This window comes from Berkeleyomyces rouxiae (assembly GCF_048999995.1).
Source record: "Berkeleyomyces rouxiae strain 22BRR77 chromosome Unknown BrBRR77_ptg000001l, whole genome shotgun sequence".
NCBI lineage: Eukaryota > Fungi > Ascomycota > Sordariomycetes > Microascales > Ceratocystidaceae > Berkeleyomyces > Berkeleyomyces rouxiae.
In genome coordinates this window covers 200,592-220,891 of record NW_027396491.1, presented here as the reverse complement: position 1 = coordinate 220,891, position 20,300 = coordinate 200,592, and the positions used below count along the sequence as shown (strand labels likewise).

At 52.9% G+C, this 20,300-nt stretch overlaps 8 protein-coding genes across 8 annotated transcripts; 5 read left to right on the top strand and 3 right to left on the bottom strand.

Moving 5' to 3' along the window:
• Positions 1-59: 59 nt before the first annotated feature.
• BROUX77_000070 (uncharacterized protein) lies at positions 60-4,547 on the bottom strand (the record flags this gene model as incomplete). The annotated part of the gene is made up of 5 exons (XM_073752042.1): positions 60-80; positions 179-918; positions 1,197-3,906; positions 4,110-4,414; positions 4,499-4,547. The coding sequence occupies 5 exons, from the start codon at positions 4,545-4,547 to the stop codon at positions 60-62; spliced, it is 3,825 nt and encodes a 1,274-aa protein (XP_073608307.1).
• A 647-nt stretch (positions 4,548-5,194) lies between these two features.
• BROUX77_000069 (uncharacterized protein) lies at positions 5,195-7,196 on the top strand (the record flags this gene model as incomplete). The annotated part of the gene is made up of 2 exons (XM_073751930.1): positions 5,195-5,536; positions 6,357-7,196. The coding sequence occupies 2 exons, from the start codon at positions 5,195-5,197 to the stop codon at positions 7,194-7,196; spliced, it is 1,182 nt and encodes a 393-aa protein (XP_073608306.1).
• A 50-nt stretch (positions 7,197-7,246) lies between these two features.
• BROUX77_000068 (uncharacterized protein) lies at positions 7,247-8,131 on the top strand (the record flags this gene model as incomplete). The annotated part of the gene is made up of 1 exon (XM_073751819.1): positions 7,247-8,131. The coding sequence occupies one exon, from the start codon at positions 7,247-7,249 to the stop codon at positions 8,129-8,131; it is 885 nt and encodes a 294-aa protein (XP_073608305.1).
• A 290-nt stretch (positions 8,132-8,421) lies between these two features.
• On the top strand, positions 8,422-9,642 carry BROUX77_000067 (uncharacterized protein; the record flags this gene model as incomplete). Its single annotated transcript, XM_073751708.1, has 1 exon — positions 8,422-9,642. One exon carries the CDS (start codon positions 8,422-8,424, stop codon positions 9,640-9,642), a length of 1,221 nt encoding a protein of 406 aa, XP_073608304.1.
• Positions 9,643-10,098: 456 nt separating this feature from the next.
• Positions 10,099-13,368, bottom strand: BROUX77_000066 (uncharacterized protein; the record flags this gene model as incomplete). The annotated part of the gene is made up of 1 exon (XM_073751597.1): positions 10,099-13,368. The coding sequence occupies one exon, from the start codon at positions 13,366-13,368 to the stop codon at positions 10,099-10,101; it is 3,270 nt and encodes a 1,089-aa protein (XP_073608303.1).
• A 503-nt stretch (positions 13,369-13,871) lies between these two features.
• On the bottom strand, positions 13,872-14,414 carry BROUX77_000065 (uncharacterized protein; the record flags this gene model as incomplete). The annotated part of the gene is made up of 1 exon (XM_073751486.1): positions 13,872-14,414. The coding sequence occupies one exon, from the start codon at positions 14,412-14,414 to the stop codon at positions 13,872-13,874; it is 543 nt and encodes a 180-aa protein (XP_073608302.1).
• Positions 14,415-15,101: 687 nt separating this feature from the next.
• BROUX77_000064 (uncharacterized protein) lies at positions 15,102-16,532 on the top strand (the record flags this gene model as incomplete). Its single annotated transcript, XM_073751375.1, has 2 exons — positions 15,102-15,405; positions 15,661-16,532. The coding sequence occupies 2 exons, from the start codon at positions 15,102-15,104 to the stop codon at positions 16,530-16,532; spliced, it is 1,176 nt and encodes a 391-aa protein (XP_073608301.1).
• Positions 16,533-17,029: 497 nt separating this feature from the next.
• Positions 17,030-20,224, top strand: BROUX77_000063 (uncharacterized protein; the record flags this gene model as incomplete). The annotated part of the gene is made up of 1 exon (XM_073751264.1): positions 17,030-20,224. One exon carries the CDS (start codon positions 17,030-17,032, stop codon positions 20,222-20,224), a length of 3,195 nt encoding a protein of 1,064 aa, XP_073608300.1.
• Between the last annotated feature and the right edge of the window lie 76 nt (positions 20,225-20,300).

Genomic DNA, 20,300 nt, shown 5'->3' with positions numbered 1-20,300 from the left:
TTGTCGTTGATTTTGCTAGAGTTTGGATGTTGTTTTATTGTACCTTGCTATGTGTAGATTTACTGCACCTCGCCATAACCCTATCAGGTTCCATGCGAGTAATGAATAAAAAAAAAAAAAAAAAAAGACCGTGCGTCTTTTGAATCAGTGCCGTCCGTAGGGGTTCCCATTCTGGAACAAACAACTTGTGGCGATATAACAGGGCACCTCGTTGGTCGAATTCGCACTCGGCTATGGATATCGTAATCTTCTTGGTCAGCGACGAGGGAAAACTTCGTTCGCCTGCTGCCAAAGCTTGGTACATTTCCTGCATATCCGAGTCGTGGTCCTTCGCTTGGTCCCAAAGCTCTTGGAGGTGCGGTTGCACAAACAGTCGTGATCCGTCCGGGACATTGTCGGGGTTTTCTGCGATGTCACCAGCTGCCACAGGCACCGTTGCTGTGGGGGGAATCCATTGGTCCTTGATGAGCTTCATGATCCGAGACTTCAGGCGGTCGTCATCTTCGCCTTGCGGAACATCTTGCTGTCGTCGACTGAGGGCGTCGGGCTTTCCACTCTTGCTGCCTGACCGAAACTCAAGCTTGAAATCGAACTCCGAAAGCATCTGCGACCACCGAACCTGACGCTCCGAAAGTTTGCGAGTCGTCATGAAATACTGCAGGTTCTTGTGGTCGGACAAAATCTTGAAAGGCGCTCCCAAACTCTTGAGTTCGCCTCGCCATTCTTCAAGGCATTTTACGACTGCCAAAAGCTCCTTGTCGTGAATCTCGTAATTAACTTCGGCAGGACTCAACTTCTTGGAGAAAAACGCAACCGGACGCAACTTGCCATCATCATCAACCTGGGATAGAGTGCCTCCAAGTGCCCAACCAGAGCAGTCGCACTCCACCACCGTCGTTCGGTCTTCGTCCCACATTGCTAAAACTGGTGCCGTGATGAACAAATTCTTGAGCGTCTCTTTTTTTTTTTTTTTATTCATTACTCGCATGGAACCTGATAGGGTTATGGCGAGGTGCAGTAAATCTACACATAGCAAGGTACAATAAAACAACATCCAAACTCCAGCAAAAATCAACGACAAAGGAAATACGTCGTGGTCGACACCGTAATTTGTCCAAAGACACAAGCACCAATTCCTCCTCACTCCTCAACTTCCTCCACTCTCCTCCCACCACTACTTTCTCTTCTCCCCACACCTTCTACCCAGGCCTTTGTGCAAAAACCCGTCTTGCGAACAAACTTCAGCAGCACCTCGGTTCCGTTATTCGTGTTGAAAAGCGTCGGAAGATCTAGCGACTTAGGACTCAATGCCATGGCCATCTCTTGACGCTCTGCAGAAAATGCGGCGCAGTGCAGCAGCACATGCTCAACGCTCTCGCTTTCATGTTCTTGACAACGGCGGCACCGGTCCGAGTCCGTCTTCTTGATAAGCAGCAGGTAGGGCAACAAGTTGCCTTTACCCACCTTCATCTGGAAGTACGCCGAGGTGAGCCATCTTGGTCCGGAAACCTTGGGCGCCTTAGCACGGAGAACTGGATCACCACCGATGGTACGCAGGTAGTGCGAGCCATGGGAGGGACCAGCGGCGGTGTCTCGCTCAAAAGCCCAGAGAGTCTCCCACTTGTCCATGGTAAACCTCCTAACCCTAGCGAAGACACTGCCCAGTGAGCTGAACTTGCGTTCATCATCACTCTCGAGAGCCTGGCGTGCAACCGCGTCTGCAATCTCGTTCCCCACTATGCCCATGTGCCCGGGACACCACATCACCGTGACTGGCGACGTGAATGTACCGAGGACGCGGCGGGCCTGCCACGCGAAGTGGCCGTGCTTGCGGAGCCGCGCAATGGCAGCTTGGCTGTCGACAAACACATAGCAGGGGCGAGCTTGCTTTGTTTTCTTTTCTGTTTTGGCGAGGAGCGTGAGTGCCTCCACGATGGCGGCGCTCTCGCAGTCTGCAACCTCCACATCTTGCAGTCGATGACTGACTTTCGTTTTGACTTCACCGGTTTTGGTATCGACCACGCACGCTGCAAGTGAGCACCTGGAGCCTTCTTTGGAGCCGTCCGTATACACGGTGACGGCATCGTTCGGAAGTCTTGACAAGAACTGGGCATGCCTGACGGCAGCGTCCTCCTTGGGTCCAGGGTCGACGACGATGGAGATGCGGTCGGTCAGTGGCGGCTGCCAGGGACTATCCCACTCCTGTCGGCGACGTTCTCGTCTCCACATGCCTGCCACCAATGGCTTCAACTCGCGCATGATGCAGCCGAGTCGAGTCTTGACACTCATGTTATGCCCCAGGAGAGGCAGGTCTGAGTCATCGGGGGCAAGCTCGTCCTTGTCGGGTTGGGACGCAACACGGACGGGATGGTTGCGTTGGAGGCGGAGAGTGCGAGCGGCGTAGGCCATGCGTGCTTTGGCGAATCGAATAGAGGGGGGCGGGAGGCCGGCCTCGACTTCGACAGCGCGTGTTGGTGAACCGCGGAATGTACCCAGGATACGGGCGGCAGCTTGGCTTTGCAGTTTCTGGTATACCCTTTGCAGACTGAGCTGGGGTTTTGACGGGTCATACCAGAGAATTGATCCGTAATCGGCGACGGTACCCACACAGGAGATGTAGAGCTGACGGAGTGCCGCGATGGACAGTCCACGCGTGTTCGAAGCGAGCCGAAGCAAGCCGCGGAACGCGATCTCAGCCTTTTGGGTCCGTGCCTGGACGTGCTGTTTAAACGAAAGTCTGTTGTCGAAATGGAAACCTAGCCACTTGACCATCTTTTGGGGACGCACAGTGACATCACCTACTCGGACAGTTTGGGAGGCCCACTTTGCAGCATCGGTGTAGTGGATCAGCTCAGTTTTGCTCTCTTCAAACTCAATGCCGTAGTCGCGAGCCTTGGCCCGCAGCTCCGTCACGAGTTTTTCGAGAAGCGCCGCCGAACGCCTCGGGCTTTTGGACGCCACGGTTACGCTGAAGTCGTCTATATACGACAGCTGAAGTTGTGGTGTGTCGCCGGCCACCCGAGCCACTATATGCCGAGCATACAACAGGAAGAGTAGAGGACTGATGGGGGAACCTTGGGGGATGCCGATGTTAACCGGGGTCATCGGGAACGGCTGACCCTCGATGTGCAGGCCGACAGTACGGTCCTGGAGGAACGAAGCAACCCATTTTCGGAACACCAGGGGAAGACCGAGCTCACGTAAGCTGCGCATCAAGCAGGGCTTTGACACGTGGTCGAAAGCGCCCTTGACGTCAAGGAAGAGAGTGCTTGGAACGAGCTTCATCTCCTTGACCTTCTGCAGGTGGCTGACGTATACGAGAGCGGCGTCCATGGCTGAACGCTGTTTGCGGCCTCCCAGTTGAGTGTCGTCTAGAAGCGAGCTGTCATGGCAATTAGCGAGGTACCCTAAGCGGATCGCAAAGACTTTCTCGAGCACTTTGCCTAGACAGTTGAGCAGTGAGATGATGCGGTAGGACTTTACGACTGAATAATCAGCCTTTCCGTCTTTCGCGAGCACAACCCCAGTAGCTTGCTTCCAGAGTGTGGGGTGTATTCCGAGGCGAGACAGGGCTTTGTAGACGGAGAGAAAGGGCGCGGGATGGGCCTCAAAGGCGATCTGGATGATCTTGGCGTTCATGCCGTCGGGCCCGGGGGCCTTCTTGGCGTTGGCGGACATGATTGCCTCCTTGATCTCGTGGTCTGTAAGGTCAGGCCAGGGGTATATGCTTCGGTCGGTGTCGTTCGGGGGGGTGTCGTGATGGGGGTCGTGATGGGGGTCGTGATGGGGGTCGTGTGTATCGGCAACGTCAGGTCGGGGGTCGACACCTGCGCTAGACGTAGCACCCAGTAGCGTCAGGAAAGCCTTTTCCTTCTCCTCGGGGGTATTGGCTAACCCGTCTGGCCCCTGGATGGGGGGGAAGTAACTCGCCGTAGCTGGCTTGGTGTATTTCCAGGCTGTGTAGACCTTTTCGTTGTCAGCGTCAGAAAGAAAGGTAGTCCAGTGAGTAGACTTAGCATCTTCGACAGCATGGGTGTCTTGAGCGTCTCGAACGCGCTCTCTTCGGCTTGGCCCCATTTCCACGGGACACCCTTCTTCGTTAAACTGACCAAAGGGGCCGCCACTTCGCTAAACGAGTCGATGAACTGACGATAAAAATTGGCGAATCCGATAAAACTGCGGACCCCTTTGACGTTGGTCGGCGGAACCCATTCTCGTATAGCGGCAACCTTCGCTGGATCAACCTTGACTCCTTGGCCGGCCTGAATGATGAAACCCAAATACTTCGTTTCCGTAACTGCGAACTCGCACTTGTTGAGGTCCAAACACAGACCCGCATCTCCCAGCTTCTTCAGCACGAGCTCGACCTTTTCCATATGCTCCTTGCGGCTACCATCAGTATAAATGTAACGATCTATGGATCGAGGTAGGCTCAGGCTCCGCCCTCACCGCTGTTTACACCGCCGTCCACACCGCCTTGCACACCGCCGTTACTCACCGCCTGCCAAACCCGTGTGCACACCGTCGTTGTCAAGGGTACGCGTCATACCTCTACCGCGCGTATATAGATAGTGTTGTTTCCGCCCGTTTTCTTGTACATTAGTCTTTTCTCTTTATCTGTTTCTTAATTTATTTCTGCTGTTCTAAAAGCGTTCTCCTTTAGACCGTAAAGCCTTACAATAGAAACAGATCTGTCGCTGTGGTGCAGTGGTATAGCACCTGGCAAGGCTTTTCGGTTGGCTACCGAGAAGTCGTAGGTTCGATTCCTACCAGTGACGCCAATTTTCTACGAGCAGTCAACCTTAACTGGGGCACTTGGGGTTAGTGCTGCTCGTTGGAAATTCATACCAAAAGCTATTCATGTATTTCCTTTCTGTCATAACTTGGGGATTATATTTGTGGGATCTTAGATGTAACTGCCTCCCTGCCAGGGGATTGGAGTATATTATGTGTAGTAGCTAGCTTGTTTGAGATTCCGTTAAACCTTGATTCGTGTATAGTATTAATATACACCTCGCCATAACCCTGTCAGGTTCCATGCGAGTAATGAATAAAAAAAAAAAAAAAAAAAGAAACAGATCTACCCTTGTTTACACTGTCCTCGTTTCTTTTACCCTGTCTTCGTACCTTTTCCTCGTTACCACCCGCCACCTGTACATCGTTTCTCTCTGTTCCTCTTTTGTTCCACCGTCACATGCCCTACTGTGCACCTACCACCGACCCCGACTCTGACACCACTTCCAACAACACCGTCTTCTTCGACTCTGAGCCTCCTCCGACAGCCATGTCCGATCCTACTGTCCCTGTTCCAGCCCCGGCGGCCCCGTCGCTTCAAGATCTGCTGCAAGCCATCCAGCAGCTCAACGAGAAGCACGACCACGCGCAACAACAATTGCGCGACGAGTTCAACAGTGGCCAACAAAAACGAGATCAGGCCATCGCCGATCTCCAAGCTTTTGCCCGTGCTGCCACCGCTACTTCCGCTCCCGCCGTCGTCCCTGCGTCCCCTGTCCCCACTGCTGTCCCCGCTGCTCCCGTGCCCGTTTTTTTTTTTTTTTTATTCATTACTCGCATGGAACCTGACAGGGTTATGGCGAGGTGTATATTAATACTATACACGAATCAAGGTTTAACGGAATCTCAAACAAGCTAGCTACTATACATAATATACTCCAATCCCCTGGCAGGGAGGCAGTTACATCTAAGATCCCACAAATATAATCCCCAAGTTATGACAGAAAGGAAATACATGAATAGCTTTTGGTATGTATTTCCAACGAGCAGCACTAACCCCAAGTGCCCCAGTTAAGGTTGACTGCTCGTAGAAAATTGGCGTCACTGGTAGGAATCGAACCTACGACTTCTCGGTAGCTAACCGAAAAGCCTTGCCAGGTGCTATACCACTGCACCACAGCGACCCCGTGCCCGTTTTTTTTTTTTTTTTTTTTTTCATTACTCGCATGGAACCTGACAGGGTTATGGCGAGGTGTATATTAATACTATACACGAATCAAGGTTTAACGGAATCTCAAACAAGCTAGCTACTACACATAATATACTCCAATCCCCTGGCAGGGAGGCAGTTACATCTAAGATCCCACAAATATAATCCCCAAGTTATGACAGAAAGGAAATACATGAATAGCTTTTGGTATGAATTTCCAACGAGCAGCACTAACCCCAAGTGCCCCAGTTAAGGTTGACTGCTCGTAGAAAATTGGCGTCACTGGTACCCCGTGCCCGTTGCAACTACGGAAAGAAACCTCGAACCGAGGAAGCGTGCCCTCCCGGATATCGCCTTGTTTTCCGGCCAACGCTCTGCCTACCGCGTCTGGGCCCTGAGTGCCCGCTCCAAGCTTGCACTGGACAGCGAGTCAATCGGTGACCACCGTAAGCAATACGCGTACCTTTTTGCGCGTATGACGGTAGAAGCCCAGAACCTCGTCGTGGCGTACTTCGAGCAGGGCTTGCTGAACGACACCGGGCCCCACCAGTTCCTGGAGTACTTGGACTCCATATTCATCGACCCCTTTGCTGCTGACCGTGCTCTCTTCCACCTGGACAACATGCGCCAGGGACCCTCTGAACCCTTCGCCTTGTTCCTGCCCCGCTTCGAAAAAGTCCTCCAGGACGCCAACATCATTGGCGACCGCAACCGCATTTCGAAGTTGCAAACCGCCATGGCGCCTGCCCTCAGACAAGCGATGGTCTATGTCAACGTCCCCGCGACGTACCCTGAATTTACCAACTGCATGCAAAACGTCGCTTCCAAGGCTGAGCAATTCCTACCTCGTCCCCGCCGCGGCCACTACTCCGCTTTCACTGATAACACGACCTACTCTCCGTACGCTGCCCACCCTGTTTCCCCTGCTCCTGCTGGCCCTTTTGTTTCCTCCGTTCCCCCGTCGGCTGCTGCTCGTCACCCCGATGCTATGGATTGGACTCCCACTGTCACTGCCACGGCCCTTCAGCCCCTGACCGACGAGGAGCGCGAGCGCCTCCGCCGCAACCGCGCCTGCTTCCGCTGCCGCCAGACTGGCCATCTGCGCCAGAACTGTCCACTGAACTTTGTCCCCACTACTACCGTCCCTGTCCGCTCCACCAACCTTCCCCAGCTTGCTGCGCCGACCCCAGCTCTGCCCCTGCCTGTGCCCACGCCCGCGTCCCGCGACATGTCGGGAAATGGAGAGCTCTAGGCGAACGTCGCCGTCTAGAGCCCCAAGGAGAGAAGATCGCTCGGGAGGAAATGGGGGCTAGAGGTACCTATATAGATGTTGTTCTCAATAAAACTTGTTCTACCTCTGCCTTCGTCGACTCCGGTTGCCTGTGTCTTGCCACCGTCTCTCCGCGCACCGCCACCCGCGCCCACGCTACTATCCTGCCCATCTGCCCTCGTCCAATTGCTCAAGTAGTTAATGACCAAAACCCACCCGTCATCGATCAAGTCGCCGTTTTTGACCTTGGTCTCGGAGGATTGGACGAGAAACTCTACGCTTACATCGTCCCTGGTCAGACTGAGGACCTCATCCTGGGTCAAGGCTGGATTGATCGACAAAAAACCTTTGCAAAAATGGCCAAATCGACAGAAAAACTCACCAAAACGACTCTGAGCAACAGCTCAATTGATTCCAAGACTAGTTCGAGCAGTGCATCGAACAAAATAGACAAGAAACCGACCGCGCGCGATGAAACGCGCCGCACGACGCGCCTGGGGCTGAGTTTTGCCCAGATGGCGAGCCAGGAACCGCGTTCCGACGACGACGAGCTGCTGCGTTCACCGTCGCAGCATGCGCCCGTCACCTCATCGATGAAAGTCGATGCAGGTGTTGAAGATGCGCCGGTGGTTGAGATTCCCTCGACACCCGACTCGCGCGACTCGGACGCGACAACGCCGACGCCTAATGCACTGGATGGGAACCTGTTCGTGTTCAGCCAGGCTCAGCGCGATGAGAACGACACCAACAACACCAACAACACCAACAACAACAACAACGACCAGGTCGCTGTGGTGCAGTGGTATAGCACCTGGCAAGGCTTTTCAGTTAGCTACCGAGAAGTCGTAGGTTCGATTCCTACCAGTGACGCCAATTTTCTACGAGCAGTCAACCTTGACTGGGGCACTTGGGGTTAGTGCTGCTCGTTGGAAATTCATACCAAAAGCTATTCATGTATTTCCTTTCTGTCATAACTTGGGGATTATATTTGTGGGATCTTAGATGTAACTGCCTCCCTGCCAGGGGTTTGGAGTATATTATGTGTAGTAGCTAGCTTGTTTGAGATTCCGTTAAACCTTGATTCGTGTATAGTATTAATATACACCTCGCCATAACCCTGTCAGGTTCCATGCGAGTAATGAATAAAAAAAAAAAAAAAAACAACGACCAGACGATTCCGGCGAAGCGCGCCCGAGAGATTGCTCTCATGTTGGAGCGCAAGCGCCGGCGCGACGAGCAGAACGCCGCCATCATGAACGAGGTCTTCCTTGTTCTAGAACGACTCAAGGAGTCAGCCTCCGAGGCCCAGCTGATGCGCATCCTGCGCCAGTTTGGCAACGAGTGCGGGCTCGTCGTAATGTCGCGCCACGACCACAAAACGCTGGTTGAGATGGAAGTCTCAAAGGCTGCCCGCCCCAAGCCAGCACACGAGGCTGCAGCCGTGGCTGCGTACAGCGAGGCTGCGACACAGACACCTGAGGTGCCAGCCGCGCCTTCTGTCCTGGGCAGTGAGCCCTGTGCCAGCAAAAAAAACGCCACCCCTGCGCCTAAGGCCAATAAGCGCAGACGCCGCGGCAAAAAGGCCAAAAAAAATGCTGCGACCGCCGCAACCGCCGCAACCGCCGCCACTGACCAGGCTGATGCTATGGTCATCGACACCGCTGGCGACCAGTCCAGCACACCCGACACTACTACCTCGACCACCACCTCGACCGCCACTACTACTACCGATGACGCCGCCGCGCCTCCCGCCCCGGACACGGCTATGGCTGATGCCGACGCGCCCACTGAGTCCCCCGACACGTGGACCGTAGTCGCCAAGCGCGCCCAGAAGAAGGCTGCCGACAAAACCACGACCCCCGCCCCCAACACGACCACCACCACGACCACCACGACTGCCCCTCGCGAGAAAACGGCCGTCGTTATTGTCACCACACCCGAGTCGAGAGCCAGCGCGCTGCCCCAGCGACGCGTGCGCGACGCGGTGAACCGCCTTCTTGGCAAGACTGCAGTGTCTGCGGTCCAGCGCACCAAGGCGGGCAACATCTTGCTGCACGCTGTGGACAGTGAGGCCGTCAGATTGATGACCTCCAATCTGCAGCGCGTGGTCAAGGAGCTGTCCTGCTTTGGCGCCTGCGAGTTCACGCGCGCCACATCTCCCGGCTCCAGAACACACAAGTCGTCAAAGCTCTGCTTTGTCATCCACGGTGTGCCGATTGAAGACGGTTTCGACAGTCTCAAGGAGCTGCCCAAGGACATGGCGGACTTCAACGGCGTCAAGATCTCCGACTCGCTGCGCTGGCTTGTGGTCCCTGCCAAGGGTAAGCAGGCTGGCTCGGTGGTCGTTGAGGCCCTGACCCAGGCTGACTACGACAAGTGTGTCGGCAAAAACGTCAACGTTGGCGGCGCTATTGTCCCAGCAGTGTGAGCGGTTCACTAAGTACAAGAGAGTCTTGCAGTTATGACCAAAATGCTGTTTATTATCTTTTGATGGAGAGAAAAAGGTAGAAGAAAGACTAAACTAAACAGCGGATTTGGGTCTACTATATAGACATTTTTGTGCTTACAAATGCAAGTTCCCGATCGGCTCAATATCCCTCCGTGAGCTCCTTATGTCCGAGTTTTCGGCGATAACTCGAGGTTAACTCCGATCCCGTCGGAATCCCTCAGTTTCCCTCGGAACACTTCGGACCTTTTTGCATCCTGCCGGATTAGGCGAATCCTACCCACGGACCTCAAGTCCGACCCGGTCCGAGCTCTCCGAAGCCTCCGAAGAGTTGCCGAAGTTCATCCGAAACCTTGTCCAAATTCGGTGAAACGACCTGCATTCGAAAGCACTGGATCAGCTCTGTCTGATCCAACCACGGGTTCTCAACCCGTAACATTACCCCCCTCTTCTCCTCTGTGTGGGCGGCCCTGTCCTCGCACCGGCTTCTGGTTCACCAACGTCATCGTCGTCTCCAAACTTCGCTTCAAAGGCGTCCAGTGCTTCAGTCTCCTCAAAATCGGCTCGTGGTCTCCAATCGGGCTCTGCGTATCCAACCCATTTAACGAGTAGTTCTCTTCGAAATCCCCTTCCAATGCGTCTTCGTCGACTTCTCAGGATTTGTTCGACTAAAAATTCAGGCTCGCCGTAGTCGTTCTCTTCAATGTGTGGAGGCTGGGCATCGTCTGTTTCTTGGGAGGGCAACGGGTTGTTCGGTGCTCGTTTAAGGAGGTCGACATGGAAGCGGGGATGGATGTTTGTTGGTACATCAAGCTCGACCACATGGGGAGAAACCACTTTCGTGACGCGGTACTTGGCATTGGCCCAAGCAAGCTTCTTCAACAGTTGCGGAGTGCTGATATTTTTGAGTTTTAACCATACAAGGTCACCCACTTCGAAGCGTTCCTGGGCACCACGTGATCTGTTTGCCTGGTCTTCCATTTCCTGTTGACGGGTGGCCATTGCTGCTTGTGCCAGTTCCCAACCTTCGCGTAGCTTTTGAACGAACTTCTCCGCATCTGTGGCCTCCAAAACTCCGTGAAGAGCCTGATCGGCGATGACCTGCTGAATTGGACTGACATGGTAGCCGTGCGTGAGGAAAAAGGGGCTCATTCCTGTCGAAGTGTTTCGGTTGTTGATTGCTAACATAGCGGATGGTAGCAGGTCGGGCCAGTCGTATTGTGAATAAGTAATGAATGCTCGTAGGTAGGCCAACACTTCCTGGTTCATCCTTTCTGTCGCTCCGTCGGTTTCTGGGTGGAAGGCAGTTGACAGTCTCTGTTCGATCCCTGTCAGTTCGCACAACTTGGTCCAAAATTCGCTCGTCCAATTGCTTCCACGGTCTGATGTTAAGGCGTGAGGGAAGCCGTGGTGTTTCCAGTGGCAGTGTACGAACCGCTCTGCACACTTTTCGGCTGCCATAGTTGTCATGGCCTCCAAGCTGACAGCTCCAGTAAGTCGGTCCACAATGACCATCAAGTATCGTGGGTCGCCAGTCTTTCGTGCAGGTAGTTCCGTCATAAAATCGATACCGAGTTCCGAGTGTGGTCGTTCAGGGATAGGCAGTGGTCGTAAGAGTCCCTTCTTTCTTTCTCGCCATACTTTGGATCGTCCACACACGTCACAATTGGCGCAGAATTGGCGCACCTCTCTTGAAATGCCAGGCCAAAAGAATTCCCGGGACAGAATCGCAAGCGTGCCGTCTCGACCTGGGTGTCCTGTGACATGTGAGTCGTGTGTTTTCTGGATCAGCGCAGTTCGCAATGGTTCCCAGTCAGGCACGAACAGTTTGTGCCGATATACTAGAGCGCCGCGCTCGTCGAACTCGCATTCCGCTATAGAGATCGTGACTTTTCTCGAGATGGTAGGAGGAAAACTTCGTTCGCCACTGGCCAACGCTTGGTACATGAGTGCAATATCCGAATCCTTCGTCTTAGCTGTATCCCATAGTTCCTGCAGGTGGAGTTGCGCGAAAAGCTGCGCACCGTTAGGGATCCGGTCCGCGGGTTGGGTAACGTGGGCCGGGGTCATCATTACTGCTGCATCTGGTGACACCCAATGGTCCTTGACAAGTCTCATGATCCGAGATTTTAACCTGTCGTCGTCTTCGCCTTGAGGAATGTCTTGTTCTCGTCTGCTCAGGGCGTCGGGTTTACCACTTTTGCTTCCTGATCGGAACTCAAGCTGGAAGTCGTATTCTGAAAGCTTCTGGGACCACCGAACCTGCCGCTCTGAAAGTTTCCGTGTCGTCATAAAGTATTGCAGGTTCTTGTGGTCGGTCAATATTTTGAAGGGGGCGCCAAGACTCTTCAATTCGCCCCTCCACTCTTCCAAGCACTTCACAACTGCCAGGAGCTCTTTGTCGTGAATCTCATAGTTGACCTCGGCAGGGGACAGCTTCTTGGAAAAGAATGCTACTGGGCGCAGTTCGCCTTCGTCGTCCACTTGGGATAGAGTTCCTCCCAGGGCCCATCCAGAACAGTCGCATTCCACGATCGTCTTCCTGTCTTCGTCCCACATCGCCAGAACCGGGGCGGTAATAAAAAGGTTCTTCAGCGTCTCGAAAGCTCGTTCTTCGACTGGGCCCCAGGTCCATGCGGTGCCTTTCTTCGTTAGCCTGACTAGTGGAGCCGCCACGTCGCTGAAGGAATCGATAAACTGGCGGTAAAAATTTGCGAATCCTATAAAACTTCGAACGCCCTTGACATTGGTGGGTGGTGTCCATTCTCGTATGGCAGCGACCTTTGCTGGGTCGACTTTGACACCTTTGCCTGCTTGGATGATGAAACCTAGGTACTTTGTTTCAAAAACTGCGAATTCGCACTTGTCGATGTCTAAACGGAGACCTGCATTTCCCAATTTCTTGATGACGAGGTTAACTTTTTCCATGTGGTCTGCGTAGGTGCCGTCGGTGTAAATCAGGACGTCGTCAATATACGCGGAGCAGAAGTCGTCCAAATATTCTTGCAGGGTTGAATTGATATACCGTTGAAAGGTTGCAGGGGCTCCGGTGAGTCCAAAAGGCGTCACCAGCCATTCAAAAAGTCCAAAACGTGTGCGGAAGGCCGTTTTCCATTCATCTCCCTCTTTTATGCGAATCTTGTGGAAAGCGGCACGAACATCGACCTTTGTGAAGTACTTCGCCTTAGACAACGCTCGTAGTGTCTCACTGATCAAAGGAAGCGGGTATCGGTCTTTTTCAGTAATGGCGTTAATGCCGCGGTAGTCAACGCAAAAGCGCAACCCTCCTCCAGGCTTACGTGCGAAAAGAACAGGCGCGCCGCCGGGAGAGCTGCTGGCTCGAATCCAATTCCTGTCCAGATGGTCCGAGAGGGTTTTCCGTAAGACTAACAGCTCGTCGCGGGACATGCTGTACAAGGGACCCCACGGGACTTCGTTCTCTCGCCCTTGTTTGTCTTTCGTCAGGTTGATAGCGTGGTCTATTCCGGGGCGGTTCGGGGGTTGGTCGTCCTTTTCGTCGTCTAAAAACACTTCTGCCAAGTGTTTGAGTTCGCTAGGCAGTCGTTTGTCGATCTCTTGTAGGGTAACACGAGGTTTTACTTGCAATGCCTTGTTGATGTCTTCGATGGTGGCAGCAAAAACCTCTATGTCTTCATTCTTTTTCTTGCTGCGCCGGATTTCTGCAGCAAAGACGGATGCCATCACCATGCTCGCTTTTGTGGTTGTTATATGGGCGTCGAGCCATCCTTTTTCTCTCACAACTTGGGCATCTTCTTCGCTTCCGAGGCGTATGACTCGTTCTTTCGCCAGGTAGACAACGTCATTCCTTTCCATCCAGGGTTTTCCCAAAATCATGTCGTATGCTAGGTTCGGGATGACGTACCCGAAAATTCTTTCTGTCCGGCCGTCAATATCTAGATCGCAGAACGCCATCTCTGAGATCCATCTTTTTTTTTCGTCGTTTTCGGCTAACTTGAGTTCCCGTCTTCTTATCGGGATGCGCTGGAGCCCTTTCTTTCTCACCAAAGTCTCGTTGAACGCCGATGTTACAAGGCATCCACTGTCAAATAAAGCATCACAGTAAAAGGAATTGTTAATAAATGCTTCAATTAGGAACGGAGTGGAGTGTAAATCTTTAAATACATCGAGCGGAACATCGCAATTGTTGGGGCTCTTCTTCTTATGACCCTGGGGGCGACTTTTCCCAGAGTCTACTCTTTTTCCTCGTCGTCGGAAAGGTCATCGGCCACATCATCCATCGATTCGGGGGCTTGTTGGATTGTCGTGCGGTTCACTCTTGCGGGCGCACGGGCCGGGGCAAACTTGGGGCATTCGAAGGATCGGTGGCCCTTGGCAAGACAGCGGAAACAAGCGTTGCTGGATCTAGCGGTTTCTATCTCCGCCGGGGTTCTCCAAGGGGCGCGGGACTTTCGGGGGCGTTGTCCATAGTTGTTCGAGGCGCGGCCTTGGAGGGCGTTGACACCTGTCATCATGGTGTCTCCGTCGTTGTCGATTCGCGTCTGCTGATTTGCGACACTTGGGGTCACCACTTCGGCGAACCTTGCTCCACCTCTAGTTTTCGCGTACCACGTCGAGGTCTTGGACGTGTCCTTCGACCGGTATCCTGGCAACGCTTCCACTCGGCCAGCCACCGTCTTCACCTTCTCAACCCAACGCGGGTAATCATCGTTGGGGAGGTTTTTTGCCGTGAGGTGTACCTGTAACGTTTGGTTGATAGCGGAATTCAGGTACATGATCTTCACACGGTCTGGCCAATCTAAACCTCCACAAAGGCCAACTTGATGCTCGAAATCCTGCAAGAACGATATAAAACTCTGATGGTTTCCCATCTGCATGGTCAAAAGCTTTTGACCCGCCTTCTGAATAGCCTCCTTGTCTTCGAATTGGTCATGGATATGGCCAAGGTAGGCGTCCCAATCCCAACCATGAGTGTTGGGGTTGCACCCTTAAGGACCGACGGAAGCCCGACACCAACACTAACGGCGTATCCTCGAAGGACTAGTCCGGCGCTGGTACGGCAAAACTAATGCCAGACCAGAACCAAGACTAACGGCACTTCCTAGAGGAACTAGTTGTCGTCGCCGCCGATCGTCGGTTGCCTCCCTTTCCAACAGGATAAATAGTCGCATTGTTTCTACACCATTTAGAGAGTTTAGTTTTGATTCTTCAATTCGAGATCTTTGTCCCTCTGTGTCCCTTTCTGTGAAGATCCAGCTTAGCGTAATCACACCTTAACATCATCTCGAATTCTCAAACCCCCCTTTCCCTTTTCCTTTTTTTTTTTTTTTTTTTTTTATTTTTCCTTAAGTCACTCTTATCTTTCCTTTTTTTTTACTTTACCGCCGACCCGACGAGGGATCGAGATATATTTTTACTTTTCTTTTACTTTGCCATTTGAATATCCACAGCGGCCAAACCCTATGGCCCCAAACTATTTTGCACCCTCTGACGACGATTCTTCCTTCCACCACAGCTTCCGAGAAGACAGCATACTACCAGAAGTCCCCGGTGAGCCAGAGGTTTTCCACGAAGCAACAATGGCTCACAATAACGAAATGCAGGGACTCCCCAACTCCGCCCCCGCGACCCCAGTGGTAGTCGCTGTGGTGCAGTGGTATAGCACCTGGCAAGGCTTTTCGGTTGGCTACCGAGAAGTCGTAGGTTCGATTCCTACCAGTGACGCCAATTTTCTACGAGCAGTCAACCTTAACTGGGGCACTTGGGGTTAGTGCTGCTCGTTGGAAATTCATACCAAAAACTATTCATGTATTTCCTTTCTGTCATAACTTGGGGATTATATTTGTGGGATCTTAGATGTAACTGCCTCCCTGCCAGGGGATTGGAGTATATTATGTGTAGTAGCTAGCTTGTTTGAGATTCCGTTAAACCTTGATTCGTGTATAGTATTAATATACACCTCGCCATAACCCTGTCAGGTTCCATGCGAGTAATGAATAAAAAAAAAAAAAAAGACCCCAGTGGTTGTGCGAAACACCTCCTCCGACCTCCGCCCGGTCCGTTATGACCATACGCGGCCTGATCTCTACCCAACGTACCGGTCATACGTGGAGATGAAGTACCGCTACGACCACAGTCACTTCAACGGCGCAGGAGGGTTCATTCTGCACTGTTACGGTCTGTTAGCCGACAATGCCTTGCTCCAGGCACAGACCTACATTGCCCGCATGAGCCGCGATCCATCGTTGGAGAACGTGGATAAGTTCCTGGAATTCTTGGACAGCTGCTTCGAGGACACCTCAGCTTCCCGTCGTGCACTCTTGGAGCTGCACACCCTCAAATGCCGAGGTGCCTCTGCTCCGGAACATTTGGCTCGGGTCAGTCGGTTGATGCAGATCGCTGGCTGCTATAGACTGAGCCACGAAGAGCGCATAATGAATCTGAGGCGCACCCTCCCCGGGCAAGTGATGTCTGCCCTGGCTGGTTTCCCAGACCCCCCAACCTACGAACAATACGCACAACAGGTGCTTAATGCCTGGCAAAAACTCGACGAGTGTCGGCATGCCCACCCTCCGAGGAACCCTGCCCGGACGTCCCAGTTCCGCAATGTCCCGGCACAACACTCCCCTGATGCCATGGACTGGGCGCCCACCCATAACAGTGCCCCCCGTCGTGCCAAGTGGGTCTCCAAGGAAGAACTCCAGTCACGAAGAGCCAGAGGACTGTGCCTCCGTTGTGGCGCTGGTGGCCACATGTCCCCTAACTGCCCATTCGAGCGTGCCCGCCCCCCGGTACAACAGAGTGTTCGCGCAGCCACGAACCTCCCTCCTCCTGTACTCGAAGAAGAGGGCGAAGAATATTACGAGACCGCCGAGGAGGACTCGGGAAACTGATCGCCTCTGCCCCAAGTCGTGGTCAGAGGCCCAAGCAGGTTTTCAAAGACGACAAGGCTGCTGTGAAGGAATGGGAAGAGTTGAATAGATCTATTACCAACACATCAATTCAATTAGATGCAGTGATCAACAACACTTGTCCCGTGATTGCATTGATTGACACCGGTAGCGCTTCCCCCTCTATGATCAGCAGTGACCTTGTAAAGAAATGGAAACTTGATACGCTTTTCAGTTCGCGTCCCAGAACGCTGGTACCATTTAATTCAAAGAGTACCGTCACGGTTGACCGACTAGCCGTGTTTAAAATTGACATATCGGGCCACATAGAAAAACATGTGGCGTGGGTAGTACCAAAATTAGCCGAAGACATCCTGATCGGATACCCATGGCTCAAGAAACAAGGGGCAAGGATAGACTGTGAAGCCGACACAGTTAGATTTAAATCCGGCATTGTCGCTCGAGGAAAGGCGACGACAAACCATACCTTCCGCTCTACCATGGTACGAATAAACAGAGCGAGCACCTTCTTCCGCGCCGCCAAGAGAGATAAGCTGCGGGTTTTTGCAGCTTCAATCGAAGATATCAATAAAGCCTTGGCCCGTTTGGAGAAAGATAGAGTACCAGCCAACCCCAGAGAGTGGAAAAAGAAGATCCCAGCTTGGATCGAGCACGACAAGGTCAAGGTGTTTGATCCAGACGCACAATTTGCTAAAAAGATGCCTCCCCGCCGGCCTGGCCAGGATCATAGGATCGAGTTGACCGTGCCCGACGAAGAAGCTCCATGGGGCCCCCTTTATAGCATGACCAGAGAAGAACTCGTGGTTCTTCGCCAGACGCTTCTTTCATTGCTGGAAAAAGGCTACATTCGCCACAGCCAGTCCACTGCTGCTGCTCCCATCCTATTCGTGAAAAAGCCTGGTGGCGGCCTCCGCTTCTGTGTAGATTATCGTGCACTAAACGCGACTATGAAAAAGAATCGGTACCCACTCCCAAACATCAGCGAGACCCTAGCTAATGCTTCCAAAGCTAAGTGGTTTACGAAACTCGACGTTGTTTCCGCGTTTCATAACATCAGAATCGCCGAGGGAGATGAGTGGAAGACCGCTTTTCGAACGCGACAAGGCCTTTTTGAGTGGAACGTCATGCCTTTTGGTCTGGCCAACGCGCCTGCAGAGTTCCAAAGTTTTGTGAACAGTCTGCTACGCCCATACTTGGATGTGTGGTGCTCTGCCTACGTCGATGACATCTTGATTTATACCGACGGCACGTTAGAGGACCACTACGAGAAGGTCAACTTGGCTTTAGCAAAGGTTCTGGAGGGCCAACTGACAATCGACATTGATAAATGTGAGTTCGCGGTATCGAAAGTGAAGTACCTGGGATACATCCTTGAGCCCGGCAAGATTTCAACCGACCCAACCAAAGTCTCTGCAGTGTCGGACTGGCCAACGCCCAAGAAGGTCAGGGACGTTCGAGCCTTCCTCGGTCTATGCAATTTCTACCGCACCTTTGTCAGAAATTTCACTACTCTAGCGACTCCCTTGCTACAGTTGACAAAGAAAGACCAGGCCTTCCAGTGGGGCGAAAAGGAAGAAGAGTCCTTCCAGGCTCTAAAAGAAGCATTCACCTCGACCCCTGTCCTCTGCACGCACAATCCAGATCTGCCAACTGTTGTTGAGACAGACGCGTCTGGCTACTGTCTCGGTGCAGCGCTTCTACAGACGCAGCCCGATAGATCAACTAGGCCTTGTGCTTATTTCAGCCGCAAAATGACTGCCGCCGAATGCAACTACCCGATCCACGACAAAGAGCTGTTGGCTGTTGTCTGTGCCCTGAAGGAATGGCGTGGCGAACTCAAGGGCCTGAAGGAGACGTTTACCATCGTCTCAGATCATAAAAACTTGCTGCATTTTACCAAGTTGCAGCACTTGTCCGAACGCCAAGCTAGATGGTACCTGACCTTGAGCGAATACAACTGCACCATCGTCCACCGTCCTGGTAAACTCTCCCCTCTCCCAGATGCTCTCTCTCGCCGCGACACCCCAGACAACACGAATGACGCGCGCTACAACGACCGACTAGCCACTATCTTGCACCACGACGGTAACGGCCTGAAAGTTTTCTCGACACAAACCACCAACACGCCAGAAGCCCCTTCTACCCCCGAACTTCCGCCTGCCTTACGGGAACTCTGGTCTGATGCCTGTGCTGCCGATGATGAATACGCCATTATCCATAAAGCGTTGACAGATGGACTGTCACAGTGGCCCGAAACAATCAGACACAAGTTGAGAGTCAACATTTCCGACTGCTCTTTGGACGCCAAATCCGCTATTCGATTTCGGAATAAACTATGGGTACCTACTAACGAGCCATTGAGAACCGCCATCCTACAGAACATTCATGACTCGCCCATGATGCTGCACCCCGGAAAGAACGTCATGCAAGTCGAGCTGTCTAGAGAGTTTTTCTGGCCCCGCTACGTCGAAGATATCCGCCGTTTCTGCCGCAACTGTCAAATTTGTGGTAGTTCTAACATTCGTCGCGACAACAAGGACACCACCCTCAAAGCCTTGCCAATTCCCGACCAGCCTTGGGCCGAGATTGCCATCGACTTTATCGGACCTTTGGAACCAGCACAGAAAGGCGGCATCACCTACACCCACGTCCTAACTGTTATAGACCGTCTATCCAAGGGCGTCATCCTTATTCCCGCCGACGCCCTCGACATGGAATCTGTTGCAGATATGTTCTTCCACCACTTTTACCGACACCACGGCATGCCAAAATCTATTTTGTCTGACCGCGAATTTGTCAACGCAGCTTGGCGACACCTCTGCAAACGCCTAGAGATCGAAAGGCTAACCACAACAGCTTACCATCCGGCTACCAATGGAGCTGCAGAGAGGATGAACGCTGAGATCAAAGTCAAACTTGCCAAACTCAGCGCTGAAGGCCCCGCCTGGCTCAATCTACTGCCCATGGTCGAGTTCAGCATCAATGCCACCCCATCTTCTGCCACTAATGTTTCACCTTTCTTCTTGTCTCACGGCTACCACCCACGAGTCTTCGCCGCACCACCATTGCCTGTCGAACCCGACAATAACGGTCCACTCGGACAGGCTGAGAGGGTCATCCAACGCCTGAGAGACGCCCAGAAATGGGCCCACGCCAACCTTTCTCTGTCACGAGCGGAGATGGAGCAACGCGAGAATGAACACCGACGTCCTGCACCAGATTTTCCTACAGGCTCATACGTTTGGCTCACCCTACGCCCTGAACAACAAGGCTCAGGCCTCGGCAGGAAACTTAGAGCAAAATACCAATACTGCAAAGTGTTGGAACAAGTTACCCCTCACACTTATCGTCTTGAAGTACCGGGTACAACTGCTCACGACGTCTACCATGCCGATCGCCTTCGCTCAGCTGCCAACGACGCTTTCCCTTCCCAAAAGACTCACGACGATCGACCAGCACCTATGGAAGTCATCAATGGTGAAGAATACTGGGAGGTCGAAAAGATCCTAGGCGAACGCACTTCTAACGGTGTCAAGCAAGTCAAAGTCAAATGGAAAGGCTACGTCAGACCTGGCTGGGAACCAGTCGACCTTCTGGTCGATACCGACGCCTACAAACTATGGCTCAGCCAAAAAGGAACCAAAACGACGCGCAAAAGGAGGAAGAGAGGCTGATGTTGGGGTTGCACCCTTAAGGACCGACGGAAGCCCGACACCAACACTAACGGCGTATCCTCGAAGGACTAGTCCG